This window comes from Schistocerca serialis, chromosome 8 (genome assembly GCF_023864345.2).
Source record: "Schistocerca serialis cubense isolate TAMUIC-IGC-003099 chromosome 8, iqSchSeri2.2, whole genome shotgun sequence".
In the NCBI taxonomy this organism is placed as follows: domain Eukaryota; kingdom Metazoa; phylum Arthropoda; class Insecta; order Orthoptera; family Acrididae; genus Schistocerca; species Schistocerca serialis.
This window is the reverse complement of record NC_064645.1, coordinates 558,613,354-558,631,235: the sequence shown is the minus strand read 5'-3', so window position 1 is coordinate 558,631,235 and position 17,882 is coordinate 558,613,354. Positions and strand designations below refer to the sequence as shown.

Genomic DNA, 17,882 nt, shown 5'->3' with positions numbered 1-17,882 from the left:
TTCACATCCATTTTTTAATTGCCCTTCTTCTAATTCCGCAGACATGTTATAAACATTTTTCACAAGAAACGAAGTCACAGTTTGCACAACAAAACTTTTTTAGTAGCTCTTTGTTTACATCATTCATAGCAAAGAGTCTTGTGAACTGTACTCGACATAGTTGGAAACTTAATGAATAAGTTGACATATTTCTGGTACACATTTTCAATATATCAGTCCACTAATGTTTTAGAAGCATCCAGAACATTTGTTGTTTTGTATTGGTGTTGTATAAATTTCCACTATTAATATCGAAGACAAATCAAAGTTACTTGCTTTTCACATATAAAAATTCTTTGAAAATGTTATGGAAATAAAAGTCCTATGGAAAAAAATAAATATTATGAAAATAAAAAGACATTATGGCACACCAAAAATCAAGTGCAAAGACACACGTAATCTCAGTCATTGATTTAAAAAAAGCATATGATTTGATAGATAGAGAATCTCTATTGTCAGTCCTGGAAGAAATGGGTTTGGATAAGAAAACAACTAATATTATAAAAGCGACCCTGACAAATACATTTTCAAAAGTTAAATTTATGGGAGACTTATCGGAACCCTTTGAAATAAAAACAAGAGTGCAACAAGGGGATGGGCTCTCACCGTTGCTGTTCAATTGTGTGCTTGAGAAAGTAGTCAGAGAATGAGTGGTATAAGACTGGGTTGCAAAAAGAATAATCTTAAAGTAAATTGCGTTGCTTTTGCAGATGATATGGCCCTGTTTGCTGAAATAATGGAAGAAGCACGGGAACAAATCGTTGAACTAAAGAAACAAGCAACTAAAATAGGTCTTCACATCTCCTTTGAAAATACTAAGATATTGACAAACGTCAAGTACTCATGTAAATGCCAGCCGAAGTGGCCGCGCGGTTCTGGCGCTGCAGTCTGGAACCGCGAGACCGCTACGGTCGCAGGTTCGAATCCTGCCTCGGGCATGGATGTGTGTGATGTCCTTAGGTTAGTTAGGTTTAACTAGTTCTAAGTTCTAGGGGACTAATGACCTCAGCAGTTGAGTCCCATAGTGCTCAGAGCCATTTGAACCATTTGAACTCATGTAAATACCTCAAAGTTCAAGAACAGAAGATTGAAATAGTAAAAGAATTCAAATATTTTGGAGAATGGATTAGTTGGAATGCTGGTGAAAGCAAAGCAATGAAATCCAGAAAATATAGACTTGAATTGGCCTTCCAACTAACAAAAAATTACATACAATAAGAAATCCCTTTCATGGGGGTCCAGAATTACACATTACAAGACAGTGATTAAGCCGGAAGCACTGTATTCAGCAGAAACACTAAACATGAATTTCAAAGGCCAAATGGAGAAACTTGAGCTAAAGGAAAGAAAAATTTTAAGAAAAATCATAGGGCCAAAGTTCAAGACAATAAGATTATATACATAAAAAATGAAACTCTTTACAAGAAAATTGAAAAACTTTCAGATACTGTGCAAAAAAGGAGAATACATTTTTATGGTCATCTTCTCAGAAGGAATTCCAACAGATTAAACTAAACAAATCTTTGACTTTTTCCGTAACCGCAAAACAAAACCCAACTGGTTTCAAGAAACTGAGAAAGACCTAGTAGAATTAAAGATTTCAGAAAATTCACTTATTGATCGAACAGCTAAATTAATTACTAAAGATGAGAACATACGGTTCCAAGACAAATCTACACAAAAGTCCAAACCCTTCATCTCGGAAGAAGAGAGGAAAATAAGATCAGAAAGAATGATGAAATACTGGGCCCTAAGAAAAGAACAATGCACAAAGAAATTATTGACCCAGCGTACCTCAGAGATGGTGGAACGAAAGAAGAAGAAAAAAAAAAAAAACATGAAATGACAGTGACAAAATAAATTGAATGTTTTCAAAATTATAGGTGTTAAGCTACTTCTTAAAAGTAGTAAAATATAGGTTGGTAGATTAAACAAATGTGACATATTTTGTAAGTGACATAATATTGATTTTATAAAAATAAAATGAAATATAAGGTTGTATTTTTATATCTTCTTCTGACATTTGTAGGAAGACTAATTCTTATAGCATAACCTGATAACATGTAAAAAATATCAGTACAACTAACTTTAAGCACAGCAGAACCTCACCAGACTACTAAAACATTCTGTAAATATCCAAAAATATGAATCTAATTCTACATATCCAAAAATAGATATAACCCTGGCTCAAAATAAGATGCTATCGTAAGTTTCTATAATTTGAAAATGTTACACAAGACCTGGTTTATTATAAGCACTAAATTAGAACATGTGCAGACAAGGTAAGGCACTTAAGATTTGGCAGGTTACAGTGTCACTGATACAGATCAAAATCATCTGGTGTGGCAACTATAGTGGTGCATAACATTAATGGACAAGATAAAATAGGTTATGGAAATCCTCCCTTCTAGTGGTCAGACATGGTTGACCAGAATCTTGACAATGAGTTTACCTGCCCTCACATTACTGTGTTGTCCTACATTGGGCCATAGCCCTACAAATCTGGATATTGTACAATTCAGTGAACTGGGCAAAGGGAGACCCAAAGTGATCCACTTTTAAAGTTTGTTGATAATGCTGTCTCACACAAGGCTGTGGCATGTCCATGATCTACACAGTGATCAGTCAACATCTGACACTGTCCATGCTTCTTATAAACCCTACCAGCACTAATGATCTCTGGTAGCAGTTCTACTTGTCACAGAGAATTGCAACTATAATCGTTTACATACCTACCGATGGTGGGTAAGTGTATGAAGTTGTATTGACATCTGAGCATGTCTCCTTGGTGCTTCATTTGTTTGTCAGGGAGTGTATTATAGACCTGCGGGATTCAATAAAGTCACATTCCTGGTGGCATGAACTTCTCTGCACTTTCTTCTGTACAGCAGCTAATAGCCCGAGCATATCTTCCATCCCATTGTTCAAGTGGGGTTTCTCAGTGATTTCTTTTGTAGGAGACAAAATGTGTGTCACAGATGAATGCAAGGAAAGGTAGTGTACAACTTGTACCACCAGCACTGCTTTTTCTTCCAATCTTGCTTATTATGAAAACCAGATGTGAATAATTTTCCCTTTGTGGAATTCTGTCTCTCTGTTTCACCTCTCCGTCTCTCCTTTCCACCCCCTCCCACACCACGAGAAAGCACCCACTTGCATTGTACTTTACGTAATGTTGCATTAAGTATCTGCCTTTGAATATTTTCCTTGTTTATAAACTAGTAATTGAAGACTATTTTGTGCAGTTCAGATGAAATTGTATGTTCGTACTTTCTGCATGGTGCTGTTGAACTACCAGCAGGAACATAGTGGCTAAATAAATAATATTTTGTAGTTGTGAATGTAATTTGCAAGTAGCTGCATCAGGATGTTTATGTTCCTTGAGACATGAGACTGCCTGTTTTCAGTTATGATGAGCCTATGCATTAATTTAAAAGATGACTGTTTATTGTATTTTTGCTCTCCAGGCTTCCAGAAGAACAGCAGAAAAGTAAAGAAGCAGTGGAAGTATTGAAACAACTTGCAACATTATGCAGAGACTGTGCAGAAAACTGTGCACGGCTTGCAAAGATTGGGATGGTATCAACATTGCTGGAAGGCTTTGGTCTGAGTCTCAGGCGTAGAGATGCTACTCTGATAGGTAAAATGCATCACATTTGCACAATATGTATTGTTTTTATTATGTGAAGGTTAAATTATATGTATATAAATGCCTGGTTGTTATTTTGTGGATTTAGAACTTGGTTACATTGCTGTTTTCCATATCTCTCTCTCTCTCTCTCTCTCTCTCTCTCTTTAAATACTGTATTATCTGAAGTAATTGCCTTTGTAAGTCAGTTTATAAGACTTATGTAAGCTTGGTTGCATTAAAGTGCCTGGCAGTAAACATTTTTACATATTCGTCACATTACCATTAATTCACTCCAGAATTTCTTTCTTGAAACTCATCATGGTTCAAATAAGTGATCTTTTTTTCTGAAAATCTCCAAATTTGTTCCCTTAGCACACTTTTTATTCATGGTAATCATTTGTGTTTTGTTATCAGGATATTTTGTGTGCTCATACTTTATTTTCATACATTTCAACAGGGAATAAGTTGTAAATAAACAGAAAAAATCATAGATTTCTAACATTATTTATTTTTCAAACTGCATGTGCTTTAGATGTTATTTAGTCATTTTCTCCACCAAGATATTCAGCAATACACTTTTTCAATTTTTATATGATATCTCAATCTTGTTTCCAGCAAGTCTTTCTATAATCACGCTGTGCATCCAAATATAGTGATATAGCAATATGCCACATTATGATAAGAGGTTAATAAATCAACAAGAATAATCAAATTTTGAAAATATAATGTAATTGGATAGATAAAAAGTCAACTTATCAGACTGCACCAGGAGATAATACATATTAAGCTTAAGTAAATGTGCAAGCTTTCAGAACCAGTGGCTCCTTCTTATCACAGAAAGTTTGAAGAGGAAGGAAGAGGTATCAAGGAACAGGACTGGTGAGATTTAGGAAATGGGAAGAGTTCATAAAAGTTGCCCAGAACTGCAGGTCAGATGGGATGAGAAGGAAAGACTTCCCTTCCTTCTCATCATGTCCAGTAAATCTTATCTGACCCAAGGTTCTGGGTGACTATCCCAAATGTGTCCATTTCCTATACCTCACCAGTCCTTTTCCTTCAGACCTCATAGAGCCACTGGCTCTGCGAGCTTGCACTTTTACTTAAGCTTTGTATTTGTTTTATGCTGCTGCCACTTAGTGAGTAGATTTTTTTATCTGTTCAATTGGATTACATTATAAGTGGCTGCATATTATACTCAGGCAAAAGACCATATACTAGTTTGCCAGCAGAGCTATCATCTGTTTTAGTATATGATGAAACAAACCTACTACAAATTATAGTATTCTGTGAAGTGTCGGCCTTTCCGCTGCTAAAAAATCACTTCAGAATAATTGTCATAACTTCAATGTATGGAATATTTTGAGAGATGCAAGGAAGAAGCTGATACTCCTGTGAGCGGTGGCATCTAGCAATTGTGGTAATGAGAAAGCAAACTAACTAACAAAATGTGTGAGGTACATAGGGCAAGATCATGATGATAGAAGGCTAACACTGAACTCTGTGTCAAACAGATTGCTATTTACTGTGAAGAAGACTTGTTAAGTTGCAGACAGGCGCTATTAAAAGACACTTAAAGTTTTCAGCCACAACCCGTGCATTACACATTGTTGCATTACACAAAGCATACTAGTTAGTTAGTCACTTAACTCTTCCTGCTCAGCTGCAGATCCCAAAGTTCTATCTTGTTGTTTACAATATGGCACCCAGAAAATAAGTATTAGTGACAAACACTGGCAACAATTCAATTCATCTGTTGGACGTGTGTTTCTGTAATAGTATTTAGCATTACCTTTTCCACAATATTGCATGCTGATTATGAGGATGTACTTTTGTTTTGTGATAATGATAAGAATCGTAAACCAAATTTTCGCAACAAAATCTCTCAGGTGTGTGAGTGCAAGGCATTGGGTAATCTAGTGACTTGTTTATGAATATGAATATTCAATTCAGGAAGTGACATTGATCATGATGGAGACCAGCAGAGGCAGTCGTCAGAAGCAACTGGGGAATGTTTGTTAAAGCATGGACATTTGGTAGTGAAAGAAATGGATACTATCTTATTATCATCAGTGACAGCAGATTTTTATGAAAGGGGTGTCCAGTGGCCTACTAGGTCACAAAATTTAGAGGCAACAGTGTAGAAGGCAGGGACAGTAAGCAGCATTGTCATTTTTAACACAGCACTGTAAAGTAATTTCCATGTAGTCTGTGTATATTTTTGAATGGTATTCCTCATACTTCCTTGTGTAGTGTCCTTGAAAAGTCATTGATAATATGTATAGTTTCTTTGTTGGAATTTTCTGCTTCCTGTCCTGTGTCAAATTATACCAGGTGTGTGTGTGTGTGTGTGTGTGTGTGTGTGTGTGTGTGTGTGTGTGTGTGTGTGTGTAGGAGGGGAGTGGAGGGGGGGGGGGGGAGAGAGTGAGTTTTTTGTTGTTGTAGCTAAGACATGTTCTTAATTTTACAGATCTTCAAAAAGTGGTACTGGAATTGGTGATGTTGTTGGCTAGACAGAGCATTTCTCCAAATGAACTGGCTCTATATATTTCATTCTTCAAAGGTGATGATCCGCCATTGGTAAGCAGATTATGTTCCAAAAGACATTTTGTTTTCATCTCTAATTAAAAAACCGTATTTAGGTTCTAAAATGGTTGCCTTGCTTACTGGGAAACTTAAGATCCATTGTACGAGGGCAGTTCAATAAGTAATGCAACACATTTTTTTTCTCGGCCAATTTTGGTTGAAAAAAATGTAAATTTCTTGTGGAATATTTTCAAACATTCCCGCTTCGTCTCGTGTAGTTTCATTGACTTCAAACAGGTGGCAGCGCTGTACGGAGCTGTTAAAATGGCGTCTGTAACGGATGTGCATTGCAAACAACGGGCAGTGATCGAGTTTCTTTTGGCGGAAAACCAGGGCATCTCAGATATTCATAGGCGCTTGCAGAATGTCTACGGTGATCTGGCAGTGGACAAAGCACGGTGAGTCGTTGGGCAAAGTGTGTGTCATCATCGCCGCAAGGTCAAGCAAGACTGTCTGATCTCCCGTGTGCGGGCCGGCCGTGCACAGCTGTGACTCCTGCAATGGCGGAGCGTGCGAACACACTCGTTCGAGATGATCGACGGATCACCATCAAACAACTCAGTGCTCAACTTGACATCTCTGTTGGTAGTGCTGTCACAATTGTTCACCAGTTGGGATATTCAAAGGTTTGTTCCCGCTGGGTCCCTCATTGTCTAACCGAACACCATAAAGAGCAAAGGAGAACCATCTGTGCGGAATTGCTTGCTCGTCATGTGGCTGAGGGTGACAATTTCTTGTTCATGGGTTCATCACTTCGAACGGCAATCAATGGAGTGGCGCCACACCCACACTCCCCTACCAAGAAAAAGTTTAAAGCCATACCCTCAGCCGGTAAAGTCATGGTTACAGTCTTCTGGGACACTGAAGGGGTTATTCTGTTCGATGTCCTTCCCCATGGTCAAACGATCAACTCTGAAGTGTATTGTGCTACTCTTCAGAAATTGAAGAAACGACTTCAGCGTGTTCGTAGGCACAAAAATTTGAACGAACTTCTCCTTCTTCATGACAACGCAAGACCTCACACAAGTCTTCGCACCCGAGAGGAGCTCACAAAACTTCAGTGGACTGTTCTTCCTCATGCACCCTACAGCCCCGATCTCGCACCGTCGGATTTCCATATGTTTGGCCCAATGAAGGACGCAATCCGTGGGAGGCACTACGCGGATGATGAAGAAGTTATTGATGCAGTACGACGTTGGCTCCGACATAGACCAGTAGAATGGTACCGTGCAGGCATAAGGCCCTCATTTAAAGGTGGCGTAAGGCCATAGCATTGAATGGAGATTACGTTGAAAAATAGTGTTGTGTAGCTAAAAGATTGGGGAATAACCTGGTGTATTTCAATGCTGAATAAAACAACCCCTGTTTCAGAAAAAAATGTGTTGCATTACTTATTGAACTGCCCTCGTATAAGCTTATTTGATGCAGTGTTAAAAAGACATAAGAATAATGGTAATAATAGGGAAGGTTGTGGGAGAACTTGCCAATTGTTCATGCAAAAAAAAGGCTGACGGAATCACATTTAGAAAGCTTGGCTTAAAATCTAACTAAACATTATTTTCTGGAATAAACATCATTAGTTTATATGGGTTTGATATGCAACCAATCACTTTTTGAATGAAATGCTATTTGTGGTACCATTAACTGGTTTTGAGTCACTGCAGTCTCGTCATCAAATAGACATGTTGGGGGAACATCATGCTCTGAAACATGTGTAGCTGGAGACTGGTGTTGTGGTGATTGTGTTGTGTCTTGGTATCTGTGAGAAATTGTTTTCAGTAGTGTACATTTTAACCAGCTTACACACACACACACACACACACACACACACACACACACAGTATTTAGGGGTATTTGCTTTTACAAACACATAAAAACTAGTTAATGATACAGTAAATCATATTAAATTTTAAAAGTGTTAGTTGCATATCATCCCTAGATAAACTCCAAATTTAAATCTCAATTGTTGCGTGTCATCCACAGTGATGTATAGAACTTTATTTGTGCATGATGGAAAGAAAATGTAATGTAAAAGTTAATTCAAGAAGACAAAAAATACAATAAGAGAGGTGGCAGTCTTTAGTGACACTCTGCTGCTCCTTGTGTGTGTCACTTGTCCTGCCCCTTCCATTCTAGGTAATGCTATTATCTTTGTCCTTATGTAACAATGAAAACAATCATTGTTTGAAAAAAATAATTTGATTGGATTGATAAAAAGTCTACTCACCAAGCAGCTGCAGAAAACACACACGCGCGCGCGCACACACACACACACACACACACACACACACACAGAAGAAAGTTATAATAAGACAAGCTCCTTCTTCAGGCTAAAGGGTTGGGGGGGAAGGAAGGTGGGGGAGGGGGAGAAAAGGACTGGAAAGGTCTAGGAAAAGGGGTACATTTTGGGAAAGTCACACAGAACCACTTAGTCGCAGTAATCTGTTATTAAAATGTTCTGCAGCGTCCTGTAATTTCACCCGAAAATTATCTTTGAAAAATTTATTCTATTGTATGTTTTTAATTTTAGTGTATTAAATATATTTATGGAGCACAAGGAAGAAAGAACATGAACACAAAGGAGGGGAGAGACACTTCTTGAAGTACCACATTGAACTTGGCAAATGAATTGCTGAAAAAAAAGTAATCTGCTTGCAAAATGTGAAATGGTAGATTGTTTAGAAAATGATGTAATTTAGTGCATCAAGAAGCAAATCAACTGTGTTTTAAAAAGAACAACTCTAAATCTTGGTATACAACAAAAATGGTAAGGAAATTTTAGATGAGCAAAGAGTAATAAATAAATGAAAGAATTATATACTTACATAACCTCACAGTGATATGACTGAATTAAATCATGTGATGCTTCCTTGGCTGAGTACTCCTTGGCCTTTGTCGAGTGTTAACTGCCGCTGATGTAGCAGCATTCAGCCGAAACCTGACTTCTCGATGCAGTTGGAAGTCCAAGATGTTTTAAGATTTTATTGGAGTGGAAGTATTTCATGAAATAAAGGATTTCTTAGAGCTGTTACATATGGAGGAAGAATGACGTGTGCCAGAAGAGGACAAGAGATTTACAATCCTGTTAGAAGTAATAGTGGTATTCATTAAAGAAATGAAAGACAGCAGGGAGGGGGGGGGGGGAGTTGTATAACAAAGTAAAGGGAGTGGTAAATGTAACAGGGAGCCATTTGACTTGTGTAAAAAGAAACTGAATCCCTCAAAGAAGACTTATTAGCGTTAAAAACGAAAACATCAAGCTTACGTGTCGAAAAAACTGTGATTATGCGAACTTAATCACTAAAAACCATGAAAATCTGTGGATGCGGAATGAGACAAACTGTATTTCAATAAATGATAATGTCACACTCTGTGAAGCAGTACAGTCAAAAGCAGAAATATTGCTGCTTAGAGATAAATATGTTTCATGTAAAAAAACTTTGACTTAAACCAATGCCAAACAGTGATCAATGCAAAAATAGTAATACACAATTCACAGAGAAATATCAATATGAGCACCCTGCAAAACGAGCATTTCATGTTACTTGAATCAAAATGAAGTGCAAACTCAGTAGGCATAAATACTATGTATAAATGGACAAGTGAGAAGCTGGAGAACAAAAGAGCCAAATGTTACAGTATCAAAAATGTAGCTGGAAATGAATTTCTTATAATTTGCAATTTCATGTTGGAAAATGTGTTAGTACCATCCTGTGTAATTGAATTTCACCCAGGAATTAAGTCCCATCAGCTCAGTAACTATTTTAAAAACATTATGAATTCAAGAGAAAACTCTGAAAAAGAAGCAAACAAAAATTACAAAGGCATCTTCATCCATGTTGTGACAAATTCCCTCTGAGGGTACAGTGAAGTGGAAATTATAAACGAGGTCGGTAAGTGATAGCTATATTCATCAAATCAACTGGAGAATTAATAATATTTGCAATATATTAGGTGCTGTATTTATACATTCAGATAAGTTTTTAGGCAAGGAATATCTGACCAAGGCTGGATTGCATTTAAACAGACTAGTGTAAAATTATTAAAAATAAGGGAAACTAATATTTACTGGAGGGATGTAAAATAAACAGAACCTGTTAGCTGAAAAGAAAACTGCCAAACATTGTTCATGAAAATGTGTGCTCGTTGTTGCTGCTGTTGTTGTTGTTGTTGTTGTTCAGAGACTGGTTTGATGCAGCTCTCCATGCTACTCCATCGTGTGCAAGCTTCATCTCCAAGTAACTACTGCAATCTGTAGCCTTCTGAATCTGCTTAGTGTATTCATCTCTTGGCCTCCCTGTATGATTTTTACCCTCCACACTGCCCTCCAGTACTAAATTGGTGATTCCGTGATACCTCAAAATATGTCCTACCAACCTATCCCTTCTTCTAATCAAGTTGTGCCACAAATTCCTCTTCTCCCCAATTCTATTCAGTACTTCCTCATTAGTTACGTGACCTACCCATCTAATCTTCAGCGTTCTTCTGTACCACCACATTTTAAAAGCTTCTATTTTCTTCTTGTCTATACTATTTATTGTCCATGTTTCACTTCCATACATGGCTACACTTCACACAAATACTTTCAGAAAATACTTTCTGACACACATATCTATACTCGATGTCAACAAATTTCTGATCTTCAGAAACGCTTTCCTTCCATTGCCAGTCTACATTTTATATCCTCTCTACTTCGACCACCATCACTTATTTTGCTCCCCAAATGACAAAACTCTTGTACTCCTTTAAGTAGTATATATTCATACTACTTTAAGTGCCTCTTTTCCTATTCTAATTCGCTCAGCATCGCCTGATTTAATTCGACTACATTCCATTATCCTCATTTTGCTTTTGTTGATGTTCATCTTATATCCTCCTTTCAAAACACTGCCCATTCCGTTCAGCTGCTCTTCCAGGTCCTTTGCTGTCTCTGATAGAATTACAATGACATTGGCGGAGCTCAAAGTTTTTATTTCTTCTTCATGGATTTTAATTCCTACTCTGAATTTTTCTTTTGTTTCCTTCACTGCTTGCTCAGTATACAGATTGAATAACATCGGGGATAGGCTACAATCCTGTCTCACTCCCTTCCAACCACTGCTTCCCTTTCATGCCCCTCGACTCTTATAACTGCCATCTGGTTTCTGTACAAATTGTAAATAGCCTTTCGCTCCCTGTATTTTATCCCTGCCACCTTCAGAATTTGAAAGAGAGTATTCCGTCCAACATTGTCAAAAGCTTTCTCTAAGTCTACATATTCTAGAAACATAGGTTTGCCTTTCCTTAATCTATCTTGTAAGATAAGTTGTAGGGTCAGTATTGCCTCACGTGTTCCAACATTTTCACGGAATCCAAACTGATCCTCCCGAGGTTGGCTTCTACCAGTTTTTTCCATTCGTCTGTAAAGAATTCGCATTAGTATTTTGCAGCCGTGACTTATTAAACCAATAGTTCGGTAATTTTCACATCTGTCAACACCTGCTTTCTTTGGGAATGGAATTATTATATTCTTCTTGAAGGCTGAGGGTATTTCGCCTGTCTCGTACATCTTGCTCTTGAGATGGCAGAATTTTGTCATGGCTGGCTCTCACAGGGTATCAGTAGTTCTAATGGAATATTTTCTACTCCCAAAGCCTTGTTTCGACTTAAGTCTTTCAGTGCCCTGTCAAATTTTTCACGCAGTATCATATCTCCCATTTCATCTTCATCTACGTCCTCTTCCATTTCCATAGTATTGCCCCCAAGTACATTGCCTTTGTATGGACACCCTATATACTCCTTCCACCTTTCTGCTTTCCCTTCTTTGCTTAGAACTGGTTTGCCATATGAGCTCTTCATATTCATACAAGTGGTTTTCTTTCCTCCAAAGTTCTCTCTAATTTTCCTGTAGGCAGTAACTATCTTATCCCTATTTGCCTCTACATCCTTACATTTGTCCTCTAGCTATCCCAGCTTAGCCATTTTGCGCTTCCTGTCGGCCTCATTTTTGAGACGTTTGTATTACTTTTTGCCTCCTTCCTTTTCTGCATTTTTATATTTTCTCCTGTCATCAATTAAATTCAATATCTGTTGTGCTACCCAAGGATTTCTACTAGCCCTTGTCTTCTTACCTACTTGATCCTCTGCTGCCTTCACTATTTCATTTCTCAAACTAGCCATTCTCCTTCTACTGTATTTCTTTCCCCTGTTCTTGTCAGTCATTCCCTAATGCTCTCTCCAAAACTGTACGACCTCTGGTTCTTCCAATTTATCTAGGTCCCATCTCCTTAAATTCCCATCTTTTTGTAGTTTCTTCAGTTTTAATCTACAGCTCATAACCAATAGATTGTGGTCAGACTCTACATCAGCCCCTGGAAATGTCTTACAATTTAAAACCTGTTTCCTAAATCTCTGTCTTACCATTATGTAATCCGTCTGAAACCTTCCAGTGTCTCCGGGTCTCTTCCATGTATACAGTCTTCTTTCATGTTTTTTAAACCAAGGTATGATTAAGTTATGCTCTGTGCAAAATTCTACCAGGTGGCTTCCTCTTTCATTCCTTACTGACTATTAAATTTTCATCTCCCTTCACTATCTTCAATCTCTTCAGCATCTGCGGAGCTAGTTGGCACATAAACTTGTACTACTGTGGTAGGCATGGACTTCATGTCTGTCTTGGCTACAATAATGCATTCATTATGCTGTTCATAGTAACTTACCTGGGTCCTTATTATTTTTATTCATTATTAAACCTATTCCTGCATTACCCCTATTTGATTTTGTTTTATAACCCTGTATTCACCTGACCAGAAGTCTTGTTCCTCCTGCCACCGAACTTCACTAATTCGCACTATATGGAACTTTTAACTGATCTGTTTCCATTTTTAAATTTTCTAAACTACCTACCCAATTAAGTGATCTGACATTCCACACTCCGACCCGTAGAATGCCAGTTTTGTTTCTCCTGATAATGACATCCTCCTGACTAGTCCCCACCCGGAGGTCTGAATGGGGGACTATTTTACCTCTAAAATATTTTACCCAAAAGGACGCCATCATCATTTAACCATACAGTAAAGTTGCATGCCCTCAGGAAAAATCACGGCTGTATGTAGTTTCCCCTTGGTTTCAGCCAAGCCGTTCACAATACCAGCAAAGCAAGGCGATTTTGGTTAATGTTATCAGGCTGGATCAGTCAATCATCCAGACTGTTATCCCTGGAACTACTGAAAAGGCTGCTGCCCCTCTTCAGGAACCACACTTTGTCTGGCCTCTCAACAGATAGCACTCTGTTGTGGTTGCACCTACGGTACAGGTATCTGTACCACAGAGGCACGCAAGCCTCCCCGCCGACAACAAGTTCCATGGTTCATGGCGGGGAATGTATTCTTAATAGCATTAAAATAGTGAAAATTCTTATGTGATGCACTGGAATGTAAATGGCTTAAATTTGAAATCTTCCAGCAAACTAAGCTACAAAACTTGGCGACTTACAAATTTTTCTCTCAAAATGTAAAAACACAACAATTATGTGTTTAAGTGAACAGTGGCTCTAATACAATAAATATTGCAAACAAACTTGCAGTTTTGCAAACAGCTGTTGCAGGGAGGAAAAATCTCACAGAGGCTGCTGCATACTCTTGGATTCTTCTATAAGCTAAGAAGTGAAAACAAATTTTAATTGTTTGAATAAGATTATATTTTTGAAAGATGACTAATAGAGCTGAAAGCCCTTAACATGTTGGTAATTTAATTTTGTAAAATTCCATAAAAGGTATTAATTGCACTCTCTCTCTGAATTCTGGTCTATAAAATAAGGTATGATCAACACTTTTAAAGGAATATATTATGAATTAACAGTTCAGCCATAGAATGAGCTGGTGAGCTTTTGTATGTTGAACAGTTGAAGACAACTGGATTGGTAGCACAATAAATAGACAGAGGTCTGTGTGTTATACTAGTGTCATCATTGCCTGTAAACAGTGTACTTCAGTGTCTGTAACTTATGCATCCTTATCTACAGGATATCACTCTTGTGTACTGTGGTGTTCATGACTATCTTTCTTCAAGAATTGTGCCAATGAGCAAGTGTAAAACAATGTTGAGACAACTTGTGTTTGTGTGCAAATGTAATGTTATAACTCTTGTGTGGTGTTCATCTCAGTCATTTGGACCCTTTTCATTTGGTAGCACAGGACCCAAGTTCAACCTTTTTATAAATCTAGCGTACTGTAGCTTTTTCACACACACACACACACACACACACACACACACACACCGCATCACACCATTCACACATTCACACTAACACACTGACACACATTTTTGTACATATAATTTTTCATTTACAGTGTGGCCCTTATGCTATTCTAGTTTTACCCAGGATATGACTCTGCATTGTTTGCTATAAAGACACTTAAACACTAACTTAAAACTAAGTTCATAGTTGCTCACGCTGGATACCAATGTGACGTATCACACTTTCAGTATTCACATATTCAGTTTCTATCAGTACACAGTTCATTCTTTATCAGTTTTTTTAATGAGTTGTAAGAACACACATCTTTGTATTGTGGTTGTCATTTTGAATTACCTTTTTGGACCTGGAAAGAGAAGTGTTGTCATAGGCGAGCACAGTCCTATCTTTCGTAGCATATGCAAGACTTAATTCATATTTCTTCGTTCATCACGTTGATATCCCCTTTTATGTAGCATGTAAATAGCCATTTGTATAAATGTAAATAACTTGTATGTAGTATCAAGTTTGTAGGTAATTACACACACACACCTTAGCTTAGTTCTTCCTGATTTCTTAATCTTAGTTTAGTTCTGTACTATAGATGTTTTATTTCCTTACTAGTCAGCTCATAGTATAACGTTTCTCTAAGTGTAGATTGCTTGGTATTTCTTTGCTAAACTATGATTGTCATCAGGCAGTGACCTGTTGGCTTATGCTGTGCTGTGTGCATGCACAGAGGTTGTTAACCTTAGAGGTAGCTGCTGTGCATTCGCAGTTCTGTCCCCACTCCATTTCGCTACTTACAAGTGCTGTGTCTGTGTTTAAACAGTACAGTGTCAAATTAAATTATTTCTTGCATACGATGAGGGTAATGTTTTCTGAGCTTCTCTGGCCTGTTATTGTACAAATAAAATTCTTACATAACTAAAACTTACATCCTAATAAGGCAACACACATGAAATAGGCAAAAATGAAATCTTTCCTTAACAGTAAACATCAATCGTAATAAGTACATTCAAGTGGACAGTAGGTCATCTCTTATATGTACTTATAAACATTTCTCCGACTTGTGTTTAATCAGTGTCAGATTCTGTTTAGTGCACAAATTCATGTAAATCTTTGTGCAGCTAGAGCCCTTTTTCCTTACCATGCTTGAAATATACTAATTTATAGGCTCTGGGTGAGGGATTTTTGATATAACAAATGGCCCTGTGTAAAGCAGTTGCCACTTGCAATTCAACTTACCACATTTTGTTGATTTTGGAGGGATTGTAAGGTGTACTTGGCCCTGTGTAAAGCAGCTGCCACTTGCAATTCAAGTCACCATATTTTGTTGATTTTGGATGGGTTGTAAGGTATACTTGTTGTCCCACATGGTAATCTACAGTTTGTCCTAATTTTTTATCATACAATTGTTTTCTGTTCTCTGCCTTTTCTTCAGTGCTAACCAGTGCCCATTGTATTTTCTCCTCATACAATATTTTCTTCCAAGGGAGCTTGGGTAGAGGCTTTTCCAAATTGTCTACTTGGCTTTGTCAGACAGCAATTACACAGGTGTAAAGCTAGTTGAGCTCTGTGGGAGATCATTAACAACTTGCTGGAATGGGGTAATGTATTTGATCCACCTTGCATGTTTGTGAAGGGTGCAAGTCTGGATAAAAATATCCTTTCTGTGGAACTTATTTCTGGATAAAATCTGGGCAAGTATGTGTTTAATGTTGTGAGTGGTCATGAACTCTTTTCAATGATTGTCTGTAAAGTATAATGCTTTATCTGTCAACAGTATTTCTGGCTTGTCTACACGGGATAGATAGTCCATTGTAATTCATCTGATGGAGCTTGCAATGAGTGAGCATATGGGATACAGTTTGACATACATGGAGAAAACATCATAAGTGCAACGACGTATCATACACCTTCTTTCCCTTGTGGATATGGTCCACCCGCATCTAAGGAAACTATCTCCAAGGTCTTTTGGCAATATTGGCAGTAGTTCAATTAGCTTTTGACTTATTTGTATGCTTAGCCTTCTGACACACAACACATTCCTGTATTAACTGCAGATTAGTCTTAAATTTGAATAGTAACAATAATTTATTATTTTACTAAGGATATTTGGAGACACCATAGTATCCCCAAACATTGTGAGTGTATAATATAAAGTCATTAACATGATCCCCTGAGGAAATAAACTCACCACTGGCACTGCTCTGCGTGGTTTTGGCGAAACACTATCCCTTGGTAATTCGAAAAAATTTTTTCGAACTGTCATTATTGTTCTGCAGCAGTTTTAGCCTTACTTTCTGCCATCTGGGATCCTTCTGTTGTAGTTGCCCCATGCTTTTACACGTCCTAATGTTGTATGGCTGTTGTGTTTTATCTTTCATCAGAAGAACCCTAATTTCTGAATTGTTTTCTGTGAATTCCAAGAATTTGTCTCGACCTTGTGGAAGCCTCTATGAGGCATCAGCAATTAAATTTTGACTTCCTTTCATATACACAATTTCAAAATCAAATTCCTATAAATGGAAACACCATCTAGCAATCCTCCTGTGTAAGTTTTTACAAGTGAGAACGAAAGACAAAGAATGATGGTCGCAGTACACCTTGGTGTGCTTTCCCCACATGTATATTCAAACTTTTTGAAATCCCATATTATCGTGAGAGCTTCCAATTCGGTCATGGAATATGCTCGATCAGCTTCAGATAGGGTCCTAATTAGCTTGGGAGCAAGCTCCCCATTCATGTCAGTGACTTGGAATACATAAGCACCCAGCCCTTGCAAGGACAAGCCTGTACACAGACGAAAATCTTGAGTCATGTCAGGATGATATAAGATTCTGGCCTGCAAAAGAGCTTCTTTAATGTTGTCAGAATCAGTTTGGCTTTGTTTGGTCCATAACCAAGAAGAAGAAAGATACTAATCCAAGATACCACTTCACCTGTTTCTTATTTTGAGGATAGCATGGAGCTTCTTAGGGTTTGGAAGTATGCCTTGAGCTTCTTAGGGTCTGGAAGTATGCCTTGAGGTGATATTATGTGTCCTTACCTGACTTCATTAGGCTCTCTGTGACTCCATATTCTGAAAACCCATGCAAGACTTGAGCCAAGAGCCTTAAGTGTTCTGACCATGTAGGGGTAACAATCAGTAAATCATCAATATAAACAGTGACTCTACTTAACATTTCAGGTCCTAAGACTCAATCTAAAGCACTAACCAAAAGGGACAACACAGAACTCATAAGTTCTGCCCCCACATACAAAGGCTGTGTACTTATGGCTACCTTTATGTAGTGCAGTTTGCCAATACGAGATTCAGAGGTCTATTATGATGTGGTACTTAATATTATAGGTTGTCAGGCAACGTCCTGACAGGCACAATAATTTTATTTATTCCTTGTGCGTCAAGCA

At 37.7% G+C, this 17,882-nt stretch overlaps 1 protein-coding gene across 1 annotated transcript in view; it reads left to right on the top strand.

Annotated features, from left to right (window-relative positions):
- The window catches only part of LOC126416782 (lysosomal-trafficking regulator), a 603,504-nt gene that overhangs the window by 233,080 nt on the left and 352,542 nt on the right, over positions 1–17,882 (top strand). The window contains exons 19-20 of the mRNA XM_050084644.1: positions 3,507–3,679; positions 6,138–6,247. Of these exons, the coding sequence (XP_049940601.1) occupies positions 3,507–3,679; positions 6,138–6,247 (283 nt within the window). The remainder of the gene's footprint in view (positions 1–3,506; positions 3,680–6,137; positions 6,248–17,882) is intronic.